The sequence below is a fragment of the Trichoderma virens genome, assembly GCF_000170995.1.
Source record: "Trichoderma virens Gv29-8 chromosome Unknown TRIVIscaffold_2, whole genome shotgun sequence".
Taxonomy (NCBI): domain Eukaryota; kingdom Fungi; phylum Ascomycota; class Sordariomycetes; order Hypocreales; family Hypocreaceae; genus Trichoderma; species Trichoderma virens.
In genome coordinates this window covers 1,591,487-1,611,340 of record NW_014013747.1, presented here as the reverse complement: position 1 = coordinate 1,611,340, position 19,854 = coordinate 1,591,487, and the positions used below count along the sequence as shown (strand labels likewise).

The following is a 19,854-nucleotide window of genomic DNA, read 5'->3' as shown; positions in this document are numbered from 1 at the left end:
GATACGATTCCCTTTGTCTGGGTGGCAAGCACATGGTGAAGTAGAGGCTGGGCTCATCGAGCTTTTGTCGAGGACATCGACGTTCTCTCTCTTTCTTCTCTCTTTAATCCTAATCCTCAAACACAACCGTCACGATGTCGGACCCTCATCGCGATGTCTCCCAGTACAAGTACTCGGCCATGTCCAACCTGGTTCTCCAGGCGGACCGTCGGTTTGTCACAAGACGAACTGACGAGGCCACGGGTGATCCAGAGTCTCTTGCTGGGCGCCTGAGTATCAACGACATGGGCTCTAGAGTGGCTCGTGACGAAGCTCCAAAGCAGAAGAAGCAACCTGGAATGCCCGACATTGAGCGAGGGAGTCTTCAGGAAGGCCAGGACGTATTGATAAGAGAGCAGCGAAAGCGAAGGCCTGATGCGCAACAGGCTGGTGTTCTCGGTACAAATGACACCTTGATCGAAGGCATCACATATCGACCTCGAACCGCTGCGACACGGGCGACCTTTGACCTGATTTTGACTCTTGTGGCGAATAATCTCGGCGATGTGCCCCATGATGTCGTGCGAAGTGCTGCAGATGCTGCGTTGGAATATCTGAAAGACGACGATATGAAAGATTTGGACAAGAAGAAGGAAATCGACGATATCCTCGGCACAACTCTGAATCCCAAGCAATTCAACGAACTGATCAACTTGGGAAAGAAGATTACAGATTACGATGCTCAAGACGATGATGAAGATGTTAACATGGGAGGTGACAACGATGATGACGCGGAAATCGACGAGCGGCAGGGTGTGGCTGTTGCCTTTGACGAAGACGACGAAGAGGATGAAATTGTCAATGAAGTTCGAGATGAGTCTTCAGAAGACGAAGACGAAGAGGAGGAAGAAGAAGGGGCAGCAAAGGCAGACGAGGATGCCGGGGAAGCAGATGACGAAATGATCCTCGACTCAGCACCCTCTGGGGATAAGCACAAGAAGGACGACAAGGCCTCTATACTCGCGCGAGATGTGGATGCCTTTTGGTTACAGCGCCAAATTGGCACATTATACCCAGACGCGCACGAGCAAACAGATAAAACGAAGGATGCCTTGCGTATACTCTCCGGAGAGCCTGACGAGGTCGGCGGCGAAGAGAAATCACTCCGAGAGATTGAAAACGATCTGATGGAGCTCTTCGACTTCGAGCATCACGAGCTTGTCCAAAAGCTGGTTCAAAATAGAGAAAAGGTTTTCTGGCTCACAAAACTTGCCAGAGCAGCAGATGCGGAACAGCGTGCCAATGTCGAAAGGGAAATGGCTTCGGAGGGTCTGCAATGGATTCTCAACGAGCTGCGCGGCAAGTCTGGAGCAGACGGGGAGAAAGGAGGAAAGGGGGCTATCAAAATGGACATTGATGTTCCCGCATCTTTCACCGCAGAAGGACCCAAGACTGAACGACCTGAAGGGCAACTGGTGGGCGGGTTGCAGCCGAAGAGGCTCATCAACCTGGACAACTTGGTTTTTGACCAAGGAAACCACCTGATGACCAACGCCAAAGTCAGGCTACCAGAGGGATCGACAAAGAGATCTTTCAAGGGCTACGAAGAGATTCACGTACCTGCTCCGAAGAAACGAAATGATCCGGATGACATTCTCATTCCTATCACTGACATGCCCGAATGGTCACGGATGCCCTTCAGCACGGCCAAATCCTTGAACAAGATTCAATCCAAATGTTATCCAACCGCTTTTGAGGATGATGGCAACATGCTTGTTTGTGCCCCGACAGGTAGTGGTAAAACAAACGTGGCCATGTTGACTATTTTGAGAGAACTCGGCAAGAACCGGAACCCAGAGACCGGCGACATTGATCTCGATGCTTTCAAAATCGTCTACATTGCTCCCCTGAAGGCTCTCGTTCAAGAGCAAGTTGGCAACTTTGGAAAGCGCCTTGAGCCATATGGAATCCGCGTGTCTGAGCTGACTGGTGATCGCCAGCTCACTAAGCAACAAATCGCAGAAACCCAGATTATCGTGACCACACCTGAAAAATGGGACGTCATCACACGCAAGGCAACTGATACATCTTACACCAACCTGGTGCGCCTGATCATCATTGACGAAATTCATCTGCTCCATGATGACCGTGGTCCAGTATTGGAAAGCATTGTCAGCAGAACTATTCGCAAAACAGAACAGACTGGAGAGCCTGTACGAATTGTCGGCCTGTCTGCAACGCTTCCCAATTACCGAGATGTTGCCAGCTTCCTCCGCGTCGACACCAAGAAGGCCATGTTCCACTTTGATGGTTCCTTCCGACCGTGTCCCCTGCGCCAGGAATTCATTGGCGTCACTGATCGCAAAGCGATCAAGCAGCTCAAGACGATGAACGATGTCACCTACAACAAAGTCATTGAGCATGTCGGCACTCACCGAAACCAGATGATCATCTTCGTCCACTCTCGTAAAGAGACCGCAAAGACGGCCCGGTATATTCGAGACAAGGCTTTGGAAATGGAGACCATCAACCAAATTCTTCGACACGACGCCGGTAGCCGTGAGGTCTTGGCTGAAGCTGCGAGCCAGGCAACCGACCAGGACCTCAAGGATATCTTACCATATGGTTTTGGTATCCACCACGCTGGCATGAACCGAATAGACAGAACCGATGTCGAGGATTTGTTTGCCAGAGGTGCCATTCAAGTCCTTGTGTCTACTGCCACTCTTGCTTGGGGTGTTAACTTGCCCGCCCACACCGTCATTATCAAGGGTACACAAATCTACTCTCCAGAGAAGGGTAGCTGGGTTGAGCTTAGCCCTCAAGATGTCCTCCAAATGCTCGGTCGTGCAGGTCGACCGCAGTTTGACACTTACGGAGAAGGCATCATTATTACCACCCAAAGTGAAATTCAGTACTACCTTTCGCTTCTCAACCAGCAGCTTCCCATTGAGAGTCAGTTTGTCAGCAAATTGGTGGATAATCTCAATGCCGAAGTTGTACTTGGCAATGTGAGAACTCGAGATGAAGGTGTCGAGTGGCTTGGATACACATACCTCTTTGTCCGAATGCTTCGGTCTCCAGGGTTGTATCAAGTAGGCGCAGAATATGAGGACGATGAGGCGTTGGAACAGAAGCGTGTCGACCTCATACATTCTGCGGCAATGGCTCTGAGGAAGTCTAATCTCATCAAATATGACGAGAAGACAGGCAGGATTCAATCTACCGAATTGGGTCGTATTGCCTCCCACTACTACATCACCTCTAGCTCCATGGACACCTATAATAATCTCATCCAGCCCTCAATTACAACCATCGAGCTCTTCCGGGTATTCGCGCTTAGTGCTGAATTCAAATACATTCCCGTCCGTCAAGATGAGAAACTGGAGCTCGCGAAGTTGATGGGCAGAGTGCCGATCCCTGTCAAAGAAAGCATCGAAGAGTCACACGCCAAAATCAATGTACTGCTTCAGGCTTACATCTCTCGTTTGAAGCTCGACGGCCTGGCTCTCATGGCAGACATGGTATACGTCACGCAAAGTGCCGGCCGAATCTTGAGGGCCATCTTCGAGATCACGCTCAAGAAGGGCTGGTCGTCGGTTGCAAAGACTGCCCTAGACCTGTGCAAGATGGCAGAAAAGCGAATGTGGCCCACCATGTCACCGCTGCGTCAATTCCCCTCTTGCCCGCGCGATATCGTCCAGAAAGCAGAAAGAATCGACGTCTCGTGGAGCAACTACTTTGATCTTGATCCTCCGAGAATGGGCGAGCTGTTGGGCATGCCCAAGGCAGGCCGTACCGTCTGTGGGCTGGTCGCCAAGTTCCCCAGGGTCGATGTTCAAGCACAAGTTCAGCCCATGACCAGATCGATGCTCAGAGTCGAGCTCAGCATCACTCCAAATTTCGAGTGGGATGATAGCGTTCATGGCGCTGCCGAGAGCTTCTGGATCATTGTCGAGGACTGTGACGGCGAAGACATTTTATATCACGACACTTTCCTTCTGCGCAAAGATTACGCCGAATCTGAAGCAAACGAACACATTGTGGACTTTACCGTCCCCATCACAGACCCTATGCCTCCCAACTACTTCGTCTCAGTCATCTCAGACAGATGGATGCATTCAGAGACCAGGTTGGCTGTTCCCTTCCACAAGCTTATCTTGCCCGAAAAGTTTCCCCCTCACACGGAGCTTCTTGACCTTCAACCCCTTCTTGTGTCGGCGCTCAAAGTTCAAGACTACGTGGATCTCTATCCAGATTGGAGACAATTCAACAAGATCCAAACGCAGACCTTTAACTCGCTGTATAAGACAGATCAGAATGTCTTCATCGGCGCCCCAACGGGGAGTGGTAAAACGGTGTGTGCCGAATTCGCCCTCCTGCGGCACTGGGCGCAAGGTGACGCCGGTCGAGCAGTTTATATCGCTCCTTTCCAGGAGCTTGTCGACGCTCGGCTCCAAGACTGGCAAAAGAGACTGGGCCACTTGGGCGGCGGAAAAGAAATTGTGAAGTTGACTGGCGAAACTGCTGCAGATCTCAAAATCCTTGAAGCTGGTGACCTGATCCTCGCTACACCTACGCAATGGGATGTCTTGTCTAGGCAGTGGAAGAGACGGAAGAATGTCCAGACGGTGCAGCTGTTCATCGCCGATGAAATCCATCTTCTGGGTGGCCACATGGGCTACATATACGAGATTATCGTATCGCGTATGCACTACATCCGCACCCAGACAGAACTGCCGATGAGGATTGTTGCTTTGAGTGCCTCTTTGGCCAATGCTCGGGATGTTGGCGAGTGGATTGATGCCAAAAAGCACGATATTTACAACTTCAGCCCTCATGTCAGACCTGTGCCTCTCGAGCTTCACATCCAGTCCTTCTCGATCCCCCATTTCCCATCCTTGATGCTGGCCATGGCGAAACCCGCTTACCTGGCTATTACGCAGATGTCACCAGACAAGCCAGCAATGATTTTCGTGCCTAGCCGCAAGCAAACCAGAAACACTGCACGAGATTTGCTAGCTGCGTGTGCCGCGGACGATGATGAAGACCGCTTTTTGCACGCCGATGTCGAGCAAATGCGACCCCTTCTTGATCGTGTCCATGAAGAAGCCCTTGCTGAGGCCTTGTCTCATGGTGTTGGCTACTACCATGAAGCTCTCAGCCAAAGCGACAAGCGCATTGTCAAACATCTGTATGATAATGGCGCTATTCAAGTGCTTGTCGCGTCTCGAGACGTCTGCTGGGAATTGACTAATACCGCTCATCTCGTTATTGTCATGGGTACGCAGTATTTTGAGGGCCGCGAGCACAGATATGTGGATTATCCTCTTAGCGAAATTTTGCAAATGTTTGGCAAGGCATTGCGACCTTCAAAAGATGGCCGTGGCCGTGGAGTCCTCATGCTGCCTCAAGTTAAGCGTGAGTATTATAAGAAGTTTTTGAACGAGGCCCTGCCCATCGAGTCGCACTTGCACAACTACCTCCACGATGCCTTTGTCACGGAGATTAGCACAAAGATGATCGAGTCGGGTGATGATGCTATCAACTGGACTACGTTCACGTACTTTTATCGAAGACTGCTAGGAAACCCAAGCTATTATGGCCTGACTAGCACGACCCACGATGGCCTGAGCAACTACATGTCAGATCTCGTGGAAACGACGCTACGTGAACTGGGCGAATCCAAGATTATCGAATTTGACGAAGACGATGGATCTGTTGCACCACAGAATGCGGCCATGATTGGCGCGTACTACAATATTTCGTACATCACAATGCAGACATTCTTGCTTTCCCTCACAGCACGGACGAAGCTCAAGGGTATCTTGGAAATCGTCACTTCTGCTACCGAGTTTGAAACCATCCAAGTTCGTCGGCACGAGGACAGTCTCTTGCGGCGTATCTACGACCGCATTCCCGTCAAGATGGCACAGCCCAGCTATGACTCGCCTCACTTCAAAGCGTTTGTTTTGCTCCAAGCTCATTTCTCGCGGATGCAACTTCCAATCGACCTTGCCAAGGACCAAGAAATTCTCCTTTCTAGGATTCTCAGCCTTCTCAGCGCCATGGTCGACATTCTCTCGTCGGATGGTCATCTCAACGCCATGAACGCCATGGAGATGTCTCAAATGGTTGTCCAAGCAATGTGGGACCGGGATAGTCCTCTCAAGCAGATTCCACACTTTTCACCAGAAGTCGTCAAGGTTGCAAACGATTTTGGGTATGTTTTCCCTCCCTTACCTCCTACTTTCTTCTACATTATGGATCATTCAACTAACCCTTCCTTTAGAATCAAGGACATTTTCGACTTCATGGAAGCGATGAACCCTGAGGAGAATTCAGACTATAATAACTTGGTCAAGCGATTGGGTCTTTCACAGAAACAGCTGGCTCAAGCAGCAGAGTTCACAAACGACAAGTACCCTGATTTGGAGCTAGAACATGAAGTTCTTGACGCAGATGAAATCAGGGCTGGTGAGCCAGCTATCCTGAGCATCAAAATCACGCGAAACATCGAAGAGGATGACGAACATGACTCTACGGTGCACGCGCCTTTCTACCCGGCTAAGAAGATGGAGAACTGGTGGTTAGTGGTGGGCGATGACAAGACTCGAAATTTACTGGCAATCAAACGGGTTACCATCGGCCGTGAGCTGAACGTACGGCTTGAATATACTGTGCCATCTCCTGGTGAGCACAACCTCAAGCTGTTCCTAATGAGTGATAGTTACATCGGAGTGGACCAAGAACGGGAGTTTTCAGTGACGGCAGCAGAGAGCATGGATGTGGACGAGGACGAGGACGACGAGGACGAAGACGAGGAGTAGATGCCGGCGCGCGCTCTCCCTTCTTCGATCCCTCTGCAAAAAAAGAACGATTATGTACAGTAAAGGCAAGCTACGGATACAATCTTAATACGTGATTTATTTTTGCCCAGCTTTGGTTTGCACGAGCCCCTGTTTCCGGTTTTGGTTCTCAGCGACCCCAATGACGATGATCTGCTCTTTGCGTATTGTTTTCGGGACAAAGCAGGGGTTGTGGTGGCGCGCGGTTGTGGAACAGCAGTTTCGAAGCCCAAGGTGGTTGGGTAGTCTAGGGCGACAACCTCATGCAGGCCAGGATTGGAGCCAGACGTCGAAGCACGGCAATGGGCTCAGTGGCAACGCGGTCGAATGAAGATGGCCGTACGACCCATACGAACCAGAGTCGGTTGTCCAGAGCAGTGGCCCCGGCATTGCCGCCGTCCTATGGCGCCTCGGCATTGTGAATCGCGGGTTTTGGGGTTGCTTATTTGAGTCGTCATTAATACTAGTCACGTGACGCGATTCGGTGACGTTTGACGTGTTCCTGCGCTTCGTTATTCGCTCCAGTGTTTTTCCTTTCGTCACCCACATCAATCCCTAGCACAACGCGGGCGAAGCTGATCGAGACAACTGCGCCTTTCATCGCCCGAGCCTCCAGCCGCATCACGCAACTCGCCTTGCGCCACCATTGAACACGCATAACACGCCGCGAAACGCGTCCGACGCAACCTGCTAGAGCTTGACCCGACCCTCGTGCCATTCGCGTGAGATCTGCCTCTGTCTCTAGCATTGGAAGCTGCGCATCGCCACCCAGCGTCCGCAATGGCAGATACCTCGCCTGAGAAGCCCGACGCCGCCGCGCCTGTTGCCAGCACCGAGGAGGTGCCTGCTTCCGGACCCAAGGTCGCTGGCGAAGGCGAATTGGCCGCCAAGGCTGCGGATAAGTCTGAGGGAGATGCCACAATGGAGGAGGCAAAGGATGCTCAAGGTAAGCTTCCCAACGCGCTTCTAACAAGGCCTTTCGCGCATCTTCCTAGTCCTTAGTTGTGTGAGCTTCATTGCTGCGATACAAACAGCTCTGAGCTTGTGCTGCTGGCTTTTTATTTTTATTTATTTTTCTGCCTTGTTCCCCCAGCCAATGGACTTGCGCTAATCGCAGCTGCCAAATTAGAACCCAAGGCGCCTGAGAGCGCGGAAAACGCTGCCGAGGCCCCATCTGCAAAGCCAGCTGAGGATGAGAAGAAGACAGATGCAGATGGCGACGCCGAGATGAAGGACGCCGCCGACACCGCTGCTGAGGCTGAAGCTGATGCGACTGCTGCTGCCGCTGCCGACACCCCAGCTGCGAAGGGTAAGAGTCGTCGGAAGTCGACCGCCGGAGAGTCCAAGGGCAAGACGCTGAGCAAGAAGGGCTCTAAGGCGCGCCTAACCCACATTGATGCCCAGCCTGGTGACCACTTCCTTGTGAAACTCAAGGGCTTCCCAGCGTGGCCCGCCATCATCTGCGATGAAGATATGCTCCCCCAGGCCCTCATCAATACCCGACCAGTCTCCGCCGCACGCCCCGATGGATCATATTCCGAAGCCTATGCGGATGGCGGTAAGCGCGTGCACGATCGAAGCTTCCCCGTCATGTACCTGTACACAAATGAATTGTAAGTTATGCAACCCGCCTAGGCACCTGCGTCGTGGCTGTAGCTGATTGGCTCTAGTGGATGGGTTGCGAATACTGCCCTATCCGAATTGACCTCGGACAAGGCGCGAGAGACGATTGGTGATAAGATGCGCAAGGACTTGAAGGCAGCTTTTGAGCTTGCCATTGAGCAAAACTCGATCGAGCACTACAAGGACATTCTACAGAGCTTCCAGGACGAGCTGATTGCTCAGGAAGAGGCCAAGAAAGAAGCTGCGGCTGCCCCAAAGAAGTCTAAGAAGGGCAAGGCCAAGGCAAGCGATGACGAGGACGTGGACATGGAAGATGTGGACGAGGCACCAAAGCCTAAGCCTAAGAAGCGAAAGGCTGCTGAGGAGGAGGCCAGCGTAAGTCTTTTCTTTCATTTGATGCCATGGCCAGATTGTTCGAATTTACTAAGAAGAAACATGACCAGGTCCCCCAGCGTTCCGATTCTGTCAAGAAGCCCAAGATCAAGCTCAACACGTCATCCACATCTAAGTCGGCAAACGGAACAGCAGCGCCAAAGGCCAAGGAAGAGAAACCCGCAAAGGTCGCAAAGGCCAAGACCAAGAAGAGCACAGACAAGAAGTCCGACGCGCCCAAGGAAGCCAAGCTGACGCCGGAAGAGCGACACCTTCGCAAGGAAGTACGTTGATCCCGATTTACATGTAACTGGAGGGATATCCGCTAACTAAGTCTGTAGAAGGAGGTTTTGTATCTTCGCCACAAGCTTCAGAGGGGCCTCTTAACCAGAGAGCAGCAGCCACGTGAGGATGAGATGGAGTCAATGTCCAGTTTCATCAACATTCTCGAGAAGTTTGACGACCTCGAAGTATCGATCATCAGAGGTACCAAGATCAACAAGGTTTTCAAGGCCATTCTGAAACTCGACTCAATCCCGCGTGAGGAGGATTTCAAATTTAAGAAGAGGTCGCAAGCTCTACTAGATAAGTGGAATAAGCTGCTTGCCAGCGAACCTACACCTGCCAATGGTGTCAATGGAGCTGAGTCCAAAGACTCTGGTAAGCCAGCTGGAAACAGCGGTGTGAAGGAGGGCGGCGACAAGGATAAAGATGCCGAGGATGAGAAGACCAACGAGGATGCTGAGGAACCGGTTGCTGCGGCCACAGCCAAGGATGAGGAGCCAGAACCCAAGGAAGATGTGAGTAAAGAAAAGGACGAAAAGGCCGAGGCTGAGGCGGTGAGATCACACCACACTCTTTGGCACTTGATCAGATTCTAACAGTTTTTTTGCACAGGCTCCCGTATCTGCAGCCGTTGAAGCCGCTGCCTAAGTCGCCAGATTTGCGACAATTGGTCAACGAAAAAAGCTTTGTCCTCGCTACGTCTTAGTTTCGGTTCTCACTGCTCGAGGACATGTTCCTGTTATTTGGTTCTATTTTTATTCTATCTCTGCGGCGCACAAGGCTCAACGTTTATCTTTTCTTTAATTTTCTTTCCACGTATCTTTCCTATACTATAAAAGGGGCCACAGTTTACTCTTTTGATTTGTGGTGTAAAGTAATCACCATCGCGGACGAGCAAGACGAAGGACGGGGAGGAGGCTCGCCTCCTTTGTTTGTTGGAGGCGCCGTTTCATGGCGTGGCGTGAGGGAATTCTCGGGTCACTTGAGACGGAGGAATAGGGATATTGGGTGTTTCAGCCCAGCATGCGTAACGCACGGGTCAGAAAACGAGATGAGGAGTCATTGCAATGTGCAAGGGGGCACACCTGGGAGATTTCAAGACATGCTTGCTGATTTGCGCGGCTCAATCCGGTAGGAGTGCGGTTATTGCTAGGGCCAAAGGACTTTTTGGTTTGGGGGGGACTAGGTAGGCATGTTTTTGCGTCGAGAATCAAGGCTCTATTTTAGTTTATGAAATTCAGCGATGTACGATGACTGACTTGTAAATGAATGCGAACATGTGGGAGAAGCAGCTTGATTTAAGTGATATGATGTGATGGGACTTGTGCTGCTACTGACTTGTAGGGTATGAATGAAGTACTAGGTACCTAAGCAATAGGTAAGCTCTTCTTCCTGGCCTTGGGCAACAAAACACACACAGTACATATACTGTATCGATTCACTGTATACCTCCCTAGTAGAGGACCGTGTTTCTGCCAAACCGCGTTCCCATGACATGAACGGCGATGGACTTTTGACTGTCACCAATCTCGTGCCGCAGAAGCAGCCTTTGCGATTGCGGTAGATAGAAGAGGACAAAATGTCCAATGAAGAGCCGCAGAGCACTTTTGGCCAAGAAGATCACCAGGTGCGTATAGTGAAGAACGGAACCATTCACCGTGCCTGTACTTGCTGCTAATGGCCTTGAACCATCAGGTGGCCTTCGTCTTTGACCCAGAAGAAAATGAGGCGCCACGCCGAGAGAGAGACAGGCCGTCAAAACGGCGAAAAACTGGCCGGCGTGCTGCAGTAGATGAAAGGGATGAAGAGGACGAGGAGAGCTCAGCGTCGTGGTTCGCTCCGCTGTTGAATGGCGCTGAGAGTGCGGCTTGTGTGCAGCGGCGAGAGAGGCTTCTTGAGGAGAATTGGGCAAAAATTGATGCTCGCATACAGGTGATTTGATGCTTTGGTGCAGCTGTGAGCTTGGATGAGCGTGCTAATGCGATGGGCAGGATATCTTGAGAGACTCCAACTCCGCGACGCTGGATGAGGTGTCACAGTTTGTTAACAAGGCAAAATCAGAGTGGTAAGAACTGAAGCCTGTACTCGAAAAAACAAAACTCAGGGCATGGTGCTAATGTGATGGCCCTATAGCGGCGACAAGATACCGTCTGCCTTCATCATCACTGGACCCAACATTGCCTCCCAGGATTTGCTGTTCGAACAGCTGTCGGATTCCCTTCAGCGGTCATCACCCAGCAAATTCATCAGGCTCCGGTCTTCAGAGGCGACCAACCTGAAGAATGCCCTCAAGAAGATTATTCAAGACGCAACGTCGAAAACGCTCGTAGTTGACGGCGAAGAAGACTTGCAGCTTGGGCAAGGCTCGAATCGACGCTACCTGCCCTATGATCTCGAGGCGTTGCATGTATTCCTGGAGCACCAGCCGCAGGAGAATGTCTTTGTGGCATTCCAGGATAGTGAAGCATTTGACAGCGGCTTGCTGTCTGATATCATTACCCTGCTTAGGTATGCTTCTCAAAGCATCATCAGAGATTTTTTTTTGTTCCTTTTGTGTTAACATTAGTACAGTTCATGGCGACCACAAATTCCATTTACTCTGCTTTTTGGAATTGCTACATCCATTGATTTACTGGAAAGCCGCCTGTTAAAGGCAGCATGTAGGCTAATACATGGTGCACAGTTCGACTGTGTACAGACGGATACAATCTTAGAAAGAGTATTCGAAGGAGCGGTAGTATCCAGCGATGTCCCTCTAAGACTAGGGCCGCATATCCTCAGGGGAATGCTCGACCGTCAACGGGATCAGATGGCGGGTATCCAGGCATTCATAAGCTCGTTGAAGGTGAGATATTATGGCGACTGGAATTTAGCCTTGAAGCTGACAGCCGCCAGTACATTTACATGTGCCACTTCTACGCCAACGCACTCAGCGTCTTACTGGCCCCCGAGACTGGAGAGGGGGAAGGGATCCTCCAAGCTGAACACATCGAAGCACTGCGGCATCTCCCTTCGTTCCGACATGAGGTGGAGACGGCAGTTGGGGTTGCAACTGCTGATAGCCTCCAGCATGCGCGCTCGCTTATAGAAGATGACGAGTATTTGCTCGCGCAGGCTCGAGCGAACAATGAGCGTCGACAAGACTGGATGGATGGTCACCTACGCTTACTGCTTATCAGGGAGGCCGCAGGAGCTGTGCAGCCCCCATTCTCGCGGGCGTACGTCGATTCTCTGTCTACGGCTTATCCTAATACTGGAAATGGCAGCTTGACCGAACACATCCGACGCATGGGCTCAGGCGCACTCATTAGCATGCTGCGTCGGATCATTTCCATATTTAAAGATGGAGAGCCTAGCTTTCACCTTGAGCCCGCATCAAGGGAACAAGATGCCGCATTACTGAACTTCCTAGAAGAGACGCTCCGGCGCCTGGAGCAGCTGCAAGCAGACGCAGAGAGCGCCGGCATGACACTGCACACCAAATATAGCAGCCAGAGCAAGGTGATGCGGACGACGGTGATTGCCCAGCGAGTCCAACTGAGTCGTGACTCGGCAGCCCTCCGCGACGAAGACAAGCAATTGACAGATATTGTCGATGCAGTGTCAGAACGGCTGACGGCGCATTTCGGGACAAGACGACCCGAGAAGGTGCTATTTTCGGAGACGTGGTTGTATGATAGCAGATCGCCTCTACGGGACGTCATGGTGCCACGGCCGCGGGTGACATTCAGGCGTAGCTTGGCACGCCCGTACGACTACCTCTCTTGCAGCTGTTGTAGGAGCAGCGGCGCCGAGGATGGTGTTGTGCAGGCGACGCTGCCCGCGACCTCGATCCTCTATCACCTGTATCTCGAGGCGGGCAGCCTGATTAACGTGGCAGACTTGTGGTCCGCATTTCACACGCTAGTGCGCGAGGAGAAGGGGGACGACGACGATGGTGAGAAGGACGACGAGCAGCGCCAGCAGGACGAGCGCAAGGCTCTGGTCATGTTCTATCGAGGCCTGGCGGAGCTGAAGGCCATGGGCTTTGTCAAGAGCAGCAAGAAGAAGACGGACCACATTGCCAAGGTGAGATGGCTATGAAGTGAAGGAGCAGAAAAGCCTCGGCCCTAAAGCTGCAGAAGTGTGAAGAGGAATGGCGTTTGGTTAGTAGAAGAGTGGTGAGTGAAACGCTGTCGTCAGAAGGAAGCAGAAAGGAATCAGGCAAATCCAAGAGCATGAAACTGTTTGAGAGGCAAGCGAAGGAATCAGGCAATTAAATCAAAAATACGACACACAAGACGCACAGATGACATTTCCAACAAGGCGGCTAAATTAACGTAGATTAAAACGCAACATTAATCAATGGAGGTACCATCGTGCGGTTTTGGTGATGCAACGCGATGCAGAGGAAGCGTTACTTGGTGTAAGTAGGTATGTCCCTATCTGCCACCATCGTTGCTTTCTTCTACTACCGCTACTTGATTGACTCTGACATCTGCTACTATCGCTCCATTCCTCGAGTATCTGCTACGGCCATTATCAAATCTGGGACAAGGGAACATGAAGTCAATCCCACGCCTGACTGAGTATGACTTCATCCTCCTCCCACCACAAAGGACCAGTCGGGCGCTTCCCCAAAAAGCCAGGGAACCGCGCCATCGCCACGTGCGGCTGATGACGAACGATGAAGGATTGAAGAAAATGTGAACAGGTGACCCCAGCTGAGGAGGGTCCTTTTGCCAAGCACGGCGCCTTATTCTCTCTCTTTTTTAATTAATTGCAACCTTACGTACGGAGTACGGAGTATACGTATATTGCTTCCCCCAGTTCTTTGTCCCGGTTCCTTTCGTTGTGTGGCCCCGGCTTTTTGCCAAGTATCGACGGATGGAACCCAAAAAAAATAATGAAGCGGCACGCAAGCTGGAACTGGTATAATGCGACTAGTACGAGTACCGAGATTGGCTTGTCCCAAAAATCTACAAAGGATTTGATGGGCAGGGACTAATAGCCGCGGAAGCGAAAGACAAGGGTATCGGACGTTTCATTGGGAAGTTTGAGTTGGCATGGGCCGCTGGAAGCAAGGGAAAGACAAAAAAATCCAGAATACAAGCCAACGTCAAAGGAGAGGAGGGGGTGGGAGTGAATGTTTCAACTTGCGCGAGATGATGTATACAATGAGAATGTGGTTTTTTTTTCACGCAAAAACAGGGCCTCGACTTTTATTTTTAGTGGTAATTATGCTTGGGATGAGTGTTAGAGTCATGGACATGCAGAGCTACGCCCGTGTCTTGATACCCAAACGCCTCTTATTGCATAGGCCGTCCGTCAGGTATGATACATGCATCTATACGCGTAAGGATAGGATGTACACACGGGAGAGAAATAAAAGAAAGAGAGAGAGGCGGGATAAACCTGATACATGACTGACAGGATGCCGTCCACTGACAAGGAGCCGGTATGATGGCTTGTTCCAGTTTTTCTCTTCTTCTCTTCTTTAAATGGCTGCACCTGACAGGAGGGGGGGCAAAAGAGGCTGAAAGCTGAAAGGCAAACGGCATGTAAGGGCGGTCTGTCCGGCCACACGGGACCAAGTGCCGCTTTGCTAGTGAAGTGAATCGTGTTAGTGATGCTGGCCAGATTGACTTGAATCATTGACTGACGTCGTCTGGGTCCTGGTCCGGTGAGTGAGCCAGGCGGAAATAACGGTGTGATTCAGACAAGTGCTGGAAAAAAAAATGAAAAAAAGGAAATGACAAAAGATTGTCTCGGAAGTGATGGGATTTTTTAGTCAAAGTGGTGTCAAAATGTTTCTGATTTGGGGGGGGGGGACACTGTTTTCGGAGCTGAACATGCTAGGAAGCGGAATTGAAGGAGAGTGATGTGGCTTGTGGCCCGGTGGTTAATGATACATGATGAGCTGCCTGGAGCTTCAAGCACTAACCAGCTGCTATAGCTGGAGGTCCATGCCTTTCTCAGCCCGGTAATATCTCCAGCTGTTACAATCGCTAGTATCGAGCTCTAGGATTTGCTGTCCATCACTTCATGTTAGTCCTGGGCAGTAAATTCTGTCACACGGGTTGCTGGCCGCCCAGCAAATCCCAATTTTAATTAGAGGGGCGCCAGAATGAATCACATTACAAGCTCGATGCATCCTCATGTTGCTCTTGGTTCCTTAGCCTGGGTTACAGCATACGAGTTAGGCGTTTGCTTCCCCCCATCTATTACAGTACAGAGTCGTATTGGAGATGAGCAAGGTGAAATGCGCTTGGGGTTCCACCGGGCTGGGGGGGCCCTTTGAGACATGTAAGATTGAAAGATGGCGATGGGTAACAGTCGTATTGGTTACGGAGAAATCTCACCTGTGCGGTGCCCTACGTGTACGTGCATTGCTAGGTCCATGATTCGTCTAGGCGAGAGCGAGGTGACGCCTCTCATGCGACTTTCCGGTTCTCGAGAGCGTTGTTGCGACCATGACTGCCACGTATGTTGTTTTGCGTAGAGCAGTGCTGCAAATGGTCGACAACTCCGGCTGCAGATGAAACCTCGCACAACGACGAGTACGGTGAGCAGGTCAGAGAGCCTCAAACGCCCCCTCAAGTGCGGCGACGTCGTGAGCCCAACTGACTCAACTGAATCCGTTGCTTGCCAGGTCTTACTGTAAGTGCCACAATGACTCTCAACTTTCTTTGCCCTGCAGCTGCTAGACCCGGCCGTGATCTATTTATTGTATCTGCTAGTGCATGTCTCAATAGTGACACACGCAGCTCTTAGCATGCAAGCCGGCTGAGCGGCTATGCCGTAGAGAGCCTATGCCATGGAACAGGAAACCCGAAGGGTATAGTATTCCCTTGTACTGTAGCCGACCTTTTACGGTGGGCCGCCGTTTTCTGGAAGAAAAAAGACAATTCGAACCCATGCAGTTTCAGGCTGGCGATGGGATTGGCGGAAACCCATGGGATTGCTGTTGTGGTTGGACAAAAAGGTGTGCCGGCCAGCACATGCGCTGTCGATCATATCATGCTTGCCCGCACCGGCTCTCGTTAAGACTCGGCCTGTCCTGCTGTTGGCTTGCGAAATCTCGCTTTGACTCGGGTAGAGAATGCCCCAATAGACATTCGCCGAATCGGCAGCACGGAGCAGATGGATAACGGATTGGATGCCGTTCACACAATCCGCAGGGAGAGTGCAATAGTCGTATGCAGGCCGACTTATATGCAAGTATTCGGGTCATGAGTGGCGAGAAGCTCTTGTGTCTGGCGGCCACATGGCTGGGCGGCCTAGACGCCCATGTGCCACCCGATCCTTTGCTTTGATCAATGATAGCAAGGGCAATGCGCAGATCGCGCGTGCGCAGGGCACCAACTGCATGCAAACAGGCTGCTATTCAGGCATCGTGGGTTATTCCACGAATGAAGCCAATTTGCCGGAAAGGAAGAAAAAAAAAGAAAAAGAAAAAAAAAGGGGATTCAAGGGCGAGCAGAGTGCCGAAAATAGCACGCTGATGGGACTCGAGTATACCGGTCCCGCAGAGCATTCCAAACCAAAGCGCTGGCGCTGTCTCGCTTTTGATGCACTTTGCTGGCCGGACCCAGCCCGGGTCTCTTCCTTTTTTGCTTGCTTCGGCGTACTTTGTGCACTCGTACGGCACAGCGCTCGAGACGGGGTTGGCTCCGGTCTTGGAAGGCTTGAGTTGAGGCTTTGCCCGGAACCAGCATCGCCGGCTTCTGCTGCAGAGTCCCTCTTTGCAGTACAAACGTACAAACGTACAAACGTACACACGCACGTCGTGCGTCCAAGGCTTGAGCCACGAGGACATGCGGATCCGGGAACCGAAGCCTCTCGGCCCAACGTCGACGGAGATATTTCTGGTCTCGGTCGCCTGTTGGGTGTTGATGTTGGCCGAAGTGACGCTGGCCGTTCGCTGGCACAATGCTACCGCGGACGGAGCAGCGAATCGCTGAGTACAGTAGCATTCATCCATCGTCACGCTCTGCTTGTTTGTCCAGGGTTCCTCTCTGGGAGGGTCAGCTCTGGCTAGCAATGTCTCACTCTAGGCGTTATGGCTGCGTCCGTCGCAAAGCTCATCCCCCCATGGAGATTGCCCCCCCCCCAGGTAAGGTAGCGTCCGACCGTCATTGTGGTAAAGGCTGGATGGCTGGCAGCTGGTTAGTACTTGACGCTTGTTGATCAGCTCTGCTCGCCCTCGCCCTTTGCTCTCGTCAGTCGGAGTCCAAGTCGAGGCCGAATCGCATGGCATCCAAGATAAGCACCAAAGGATTATTAGTACTCGTAGATGACATGTAGCGGAATGCGGGATGAAGACGCGGGACATGGACAGCGGCAAGCCCTGCATACATATTGTATGGAAGGTACCTAGTATTAGGTGGAGGTACATTAGTAGGTAGCGAGCTCTAGCGGTTTGCAGGTAGAGTGCTACAGGCGCTGCTCTAGCGGTTGCCAGTGCCGTCCTGACCTGTAACTCAGTGGCCACCGTCCCAGAGCAGCGGGCGGGGCCCCAGAGATGCAGCGCACGCGAGCGGCGGCTCCGTCGCCTACAGCTACAGCCTACAGGTACAGGCCCAGGTACCGGTACCAATAGCGACGACACCAGCGGCGGCGCCTTGCCCAGAGCAGTAGCAACTGCGTGGTTGGTGGGCTGCTTAGTGTCAATAGCAGCGACGAGGCGTTTCCAATGGCATGGCGTGGCGGCCAGCCAGCGAGAGACGCGACTGCTGTGACGGGGGCTGAGCGACGAGGGCCAGCGCAGGGCTCCCAGATCCCGGCTCCAGCTCCAGACTCCTGGCTCGCCGCTAATACCGGCACCCCCCTTTGGTCTTGGTTTTGGGCTTGGGCTTGGGCTTGGGCTTTGATGATGACGATGCAGTAAAGTGTTCATAATGGTAAGCAAGCTGGGTGAGTGATTCCAGGTGTTGTGTGGCAGGCTGTACAAGGGCGTGCATCTATTCGATTGCGTGCATATGCCTACATGTACCTGGGCCTGGGGAAGCATGATGTATAAGAGGAGGTGAGCATCCATTTGCCGTCCCATCTATTATAAAAGCCCTCTGGCCGCGTTTGCCTCGTCTTGCCGCCCAGTAATATCCTTATTTCTATTCCAAGTATCATTATCGATATTCCACATTCCAGCTTCCATTAAATCAAGAGACGGCAGCCAGCCATAGAGTAAGCACCTGACCACGGATTCAATCTCAGCTCAGCAGCCTCGACTCTCCGTTCTCGCTCGGAAGCACCCAGCCAACCATTCAAAAGAGAAGCTAGGACCGGCAAACTGCCATTGATTGATTTTGACCAATTTGATTTGTTGTCTCGCATCCGGTGTGCGGCGGCTACAGACATAGTCACAGTGAACAAGGAAAAAGAACCAACGAACAACACTTGCAAGTGGCGCTCCTTTTTTCATCTACAAGCAGCCCAGGGGCCCCAAACCTCGACTTGCTTTCGTTTCTTTCTTCCTCCTGCGTCGTTTTCATACAAAGGGGAAAAGGTGAACTCCAGCTGAACAAGCCTCGTTTTTCGCCTGGTTTTGAGCTTGTTTTAGCCTTTGAACGGACTCGTACTTTGTGCACGTTGACGGACACTCCGCATTCACACACGCTTTTGACTTGGCCGACCCTTTTTAAGCTTTTGCTTCCGAGAACGGTCAGCCGTAAGGGAAAAAGCAAAGACACAACGACAAACGATCCCAGAGATCTTAATTAGAGATCCAGTTAGTGGCTGAACTGAAAGGCTCAGCCTGTATTTAAAAGCTCGTCTTTCCTGCTGTACACCATCTTGGCCATCGTCTATTGAGTCTTGAGTCGTCGAGTCGGGCGTCTTGGACAGCAGACCCCGCTACCATCGACGTTTACCACATACCAAGGCTTCGGCAACAACAAGGACACATACAAAGAGGAGGAAATTCCAATTGAAACTTGGAAGCTTTTTATTCATCTCACGACATCTTCACCGCAGCCATCATGATGCATCACCGTCGCCTGCCTTCTCACCACCACAACCACCAACTCTCCCTTCGCCGGCGTCTCGCCAAAAACCCCGAGCTCGCCCACAAGCTACACCAGATGGCCCTGCCCCTGTCTCCTCTTGTCCAGCTCACCACCGGTGCCGTCCACCCGCATTTCCCGCGCACCGTGCTGCAGTTCTGGCTCCTCACTGATGCTCAACTCGAGTCCCTCGCCCAGTTCTACCACCAGCGAACTCCATCCCCCTGGTCTCGGCAGTACCCTTGCCCAGTCAACTGGCGTTCCGAGGCACCGCTCGAAGAGAAGCGCCGCAAGATGGGCCGGTTTATCGGTCTGAGAGGCTGCGAGAGCCCGACAATTGTCCTCAAGTCGGAGGAGCAGATTGCGAGAGACGCCAGCAGGAACGCGGCCGATGAGGATGCTTTGAGACGAAAGATGAATCCCTTTTCTCAGCAATGATGGAGGCGATTGTTTCTTTTTTTTTCTCTTCTCTTTGTCGGATTAAAACACATCTTTATCAATATCCAACATTGTCATCGGTCTAGCATCGGCTTCATCTTTGGGGAGAGATGGCCGTTGGTCCTGGAGTTTCGAAAGGTTCTGTGGCGTTTGCTTTGCTTTTTGGTCTTTTATCATTGGATTGGGTGTTTCTCTTGGGGCAGCTGCTACTTGCATCTTAGATTGGCGAATTGAGACCGTCACCGGCCACCTTCATACGGTGTTTTCGTACATATCATGTATATACTCTGGTGTTAGGCTGGGGAGGTACAATACTAACAGCATAC

General features: G+C 51.8%; 5 protein-coding genes across 5 annotated transcripts; 4 read left to right on the top strand and 1 right to left on the bottom strand.

Moving 5' to 3' along the window:
- Window positions 1-134: 134 nt before the first annotated feature.
- Window positions 135-6,917, top strand: TRIVIDRAFT_86434 (uncharacterized protein; the record flags this gene model as incomplete). The annotated part of the gene is made up of 2 exons (XM_014105144.1): window positions 135-6,202; window positions 6,272-6,917. 2 exons carry the CDS (start codon window positions 135-137, stop codon window positions 6,807-6,809), a joined length of 6,606 nt encoding a protein of 2,201 aa, XP_013960619.1.
- A 469-nt stretch (window positions 6,918-7,386) lies between these two features.
- TRIVIDRAFT_229361 (uncharacterized protein) lies at window positions 7,387-9,817 on the top strand (the record flags this gene model as incomplete). The annotated part of the gene is made up of 6 exons (XM_014105143.1): window positions 7,387-7,773; window positions 7,957-8,440; window positions 8,498-8,825; window positions 8,894-9,106; window positions 9,164-9,661; window positions 9,720-9,817. The coding sequence occupies 6 exons, from the start codon at window positions 7,608-7,610 to the stop codon at window positions 9,753-9,755; spliced, it is 1,725 nt and encodes a 574-aa protein (XP_013960618.1).
- Window positions 9,818-10,686: 869 nt separating this feature from the next.
- Window positions 10,687-13,190, top strand: TRIVIDRAFT_55720 (uncharacterized protein; the record flags this gene model as incomplete). Its single annotated transcript, XM_014105142.1, has 7 exons — window positions 10,687-10,734; window positions 10,803-11,039; window positions 11,099-11,172; window positions 11,241-11,615; window positions 11,679-11,952; window positions 12,003-13,013; window positions 13,074-13,190. 7 exons carry the CDS (start codon window positions 10,687-10,689, stop codon window positions 13,188-13,190), a joined length of 2,136 nt encoding a protein of 711 aa, XP_013960617.1.
- A 2,052-nt stretch (window positions 13,191-15,242) lies between these two features.
- Window positions 15,243-17,225, bottom strand: TRIVIDRAFT_63717 (uncharacterized protein; the record flags this gene model as incomplete). The annotated part of the gene is made up of 7 exons (XM_014105141.1): window positions 15,243-15,307; window positions 15,449-15,563; window positions 15,746-15,806; window positions 15,961-16,296; window positions 16,718-16,829; window positions 16,869-17,046; window positions 17,139-17,225. The coding sequence occupies 7 exons, from the start codon at window positions 17,223-17,225 to the stop codon at window positions 15,243-15,245; spliced, it is 954 nt and encodes a 317-aa protein (XP_013960616.1).
- Window positions 17,226-19,069: 1,844 nt separating this feature from the next.
- Window positions 19,070-19,528, top strand: TRIVIDRAFT_36112 (uncharacterized protein; the record flags this gene model as incomplete). The annotated part of the gene is made up of 1 exon (XM_014105140.1): window positions 19,070-19,528. The coding sequence occupies one exon, from the start codon at window positions 19,070-19,072 to the stop codon at window positions 19,526-19,528; it is 459 nt and encodes a 152-aa protein (XP_013960615.1).
- Between the last annotated feature and the right edge of the window lie 326 nt (window positions 19,529-19,854).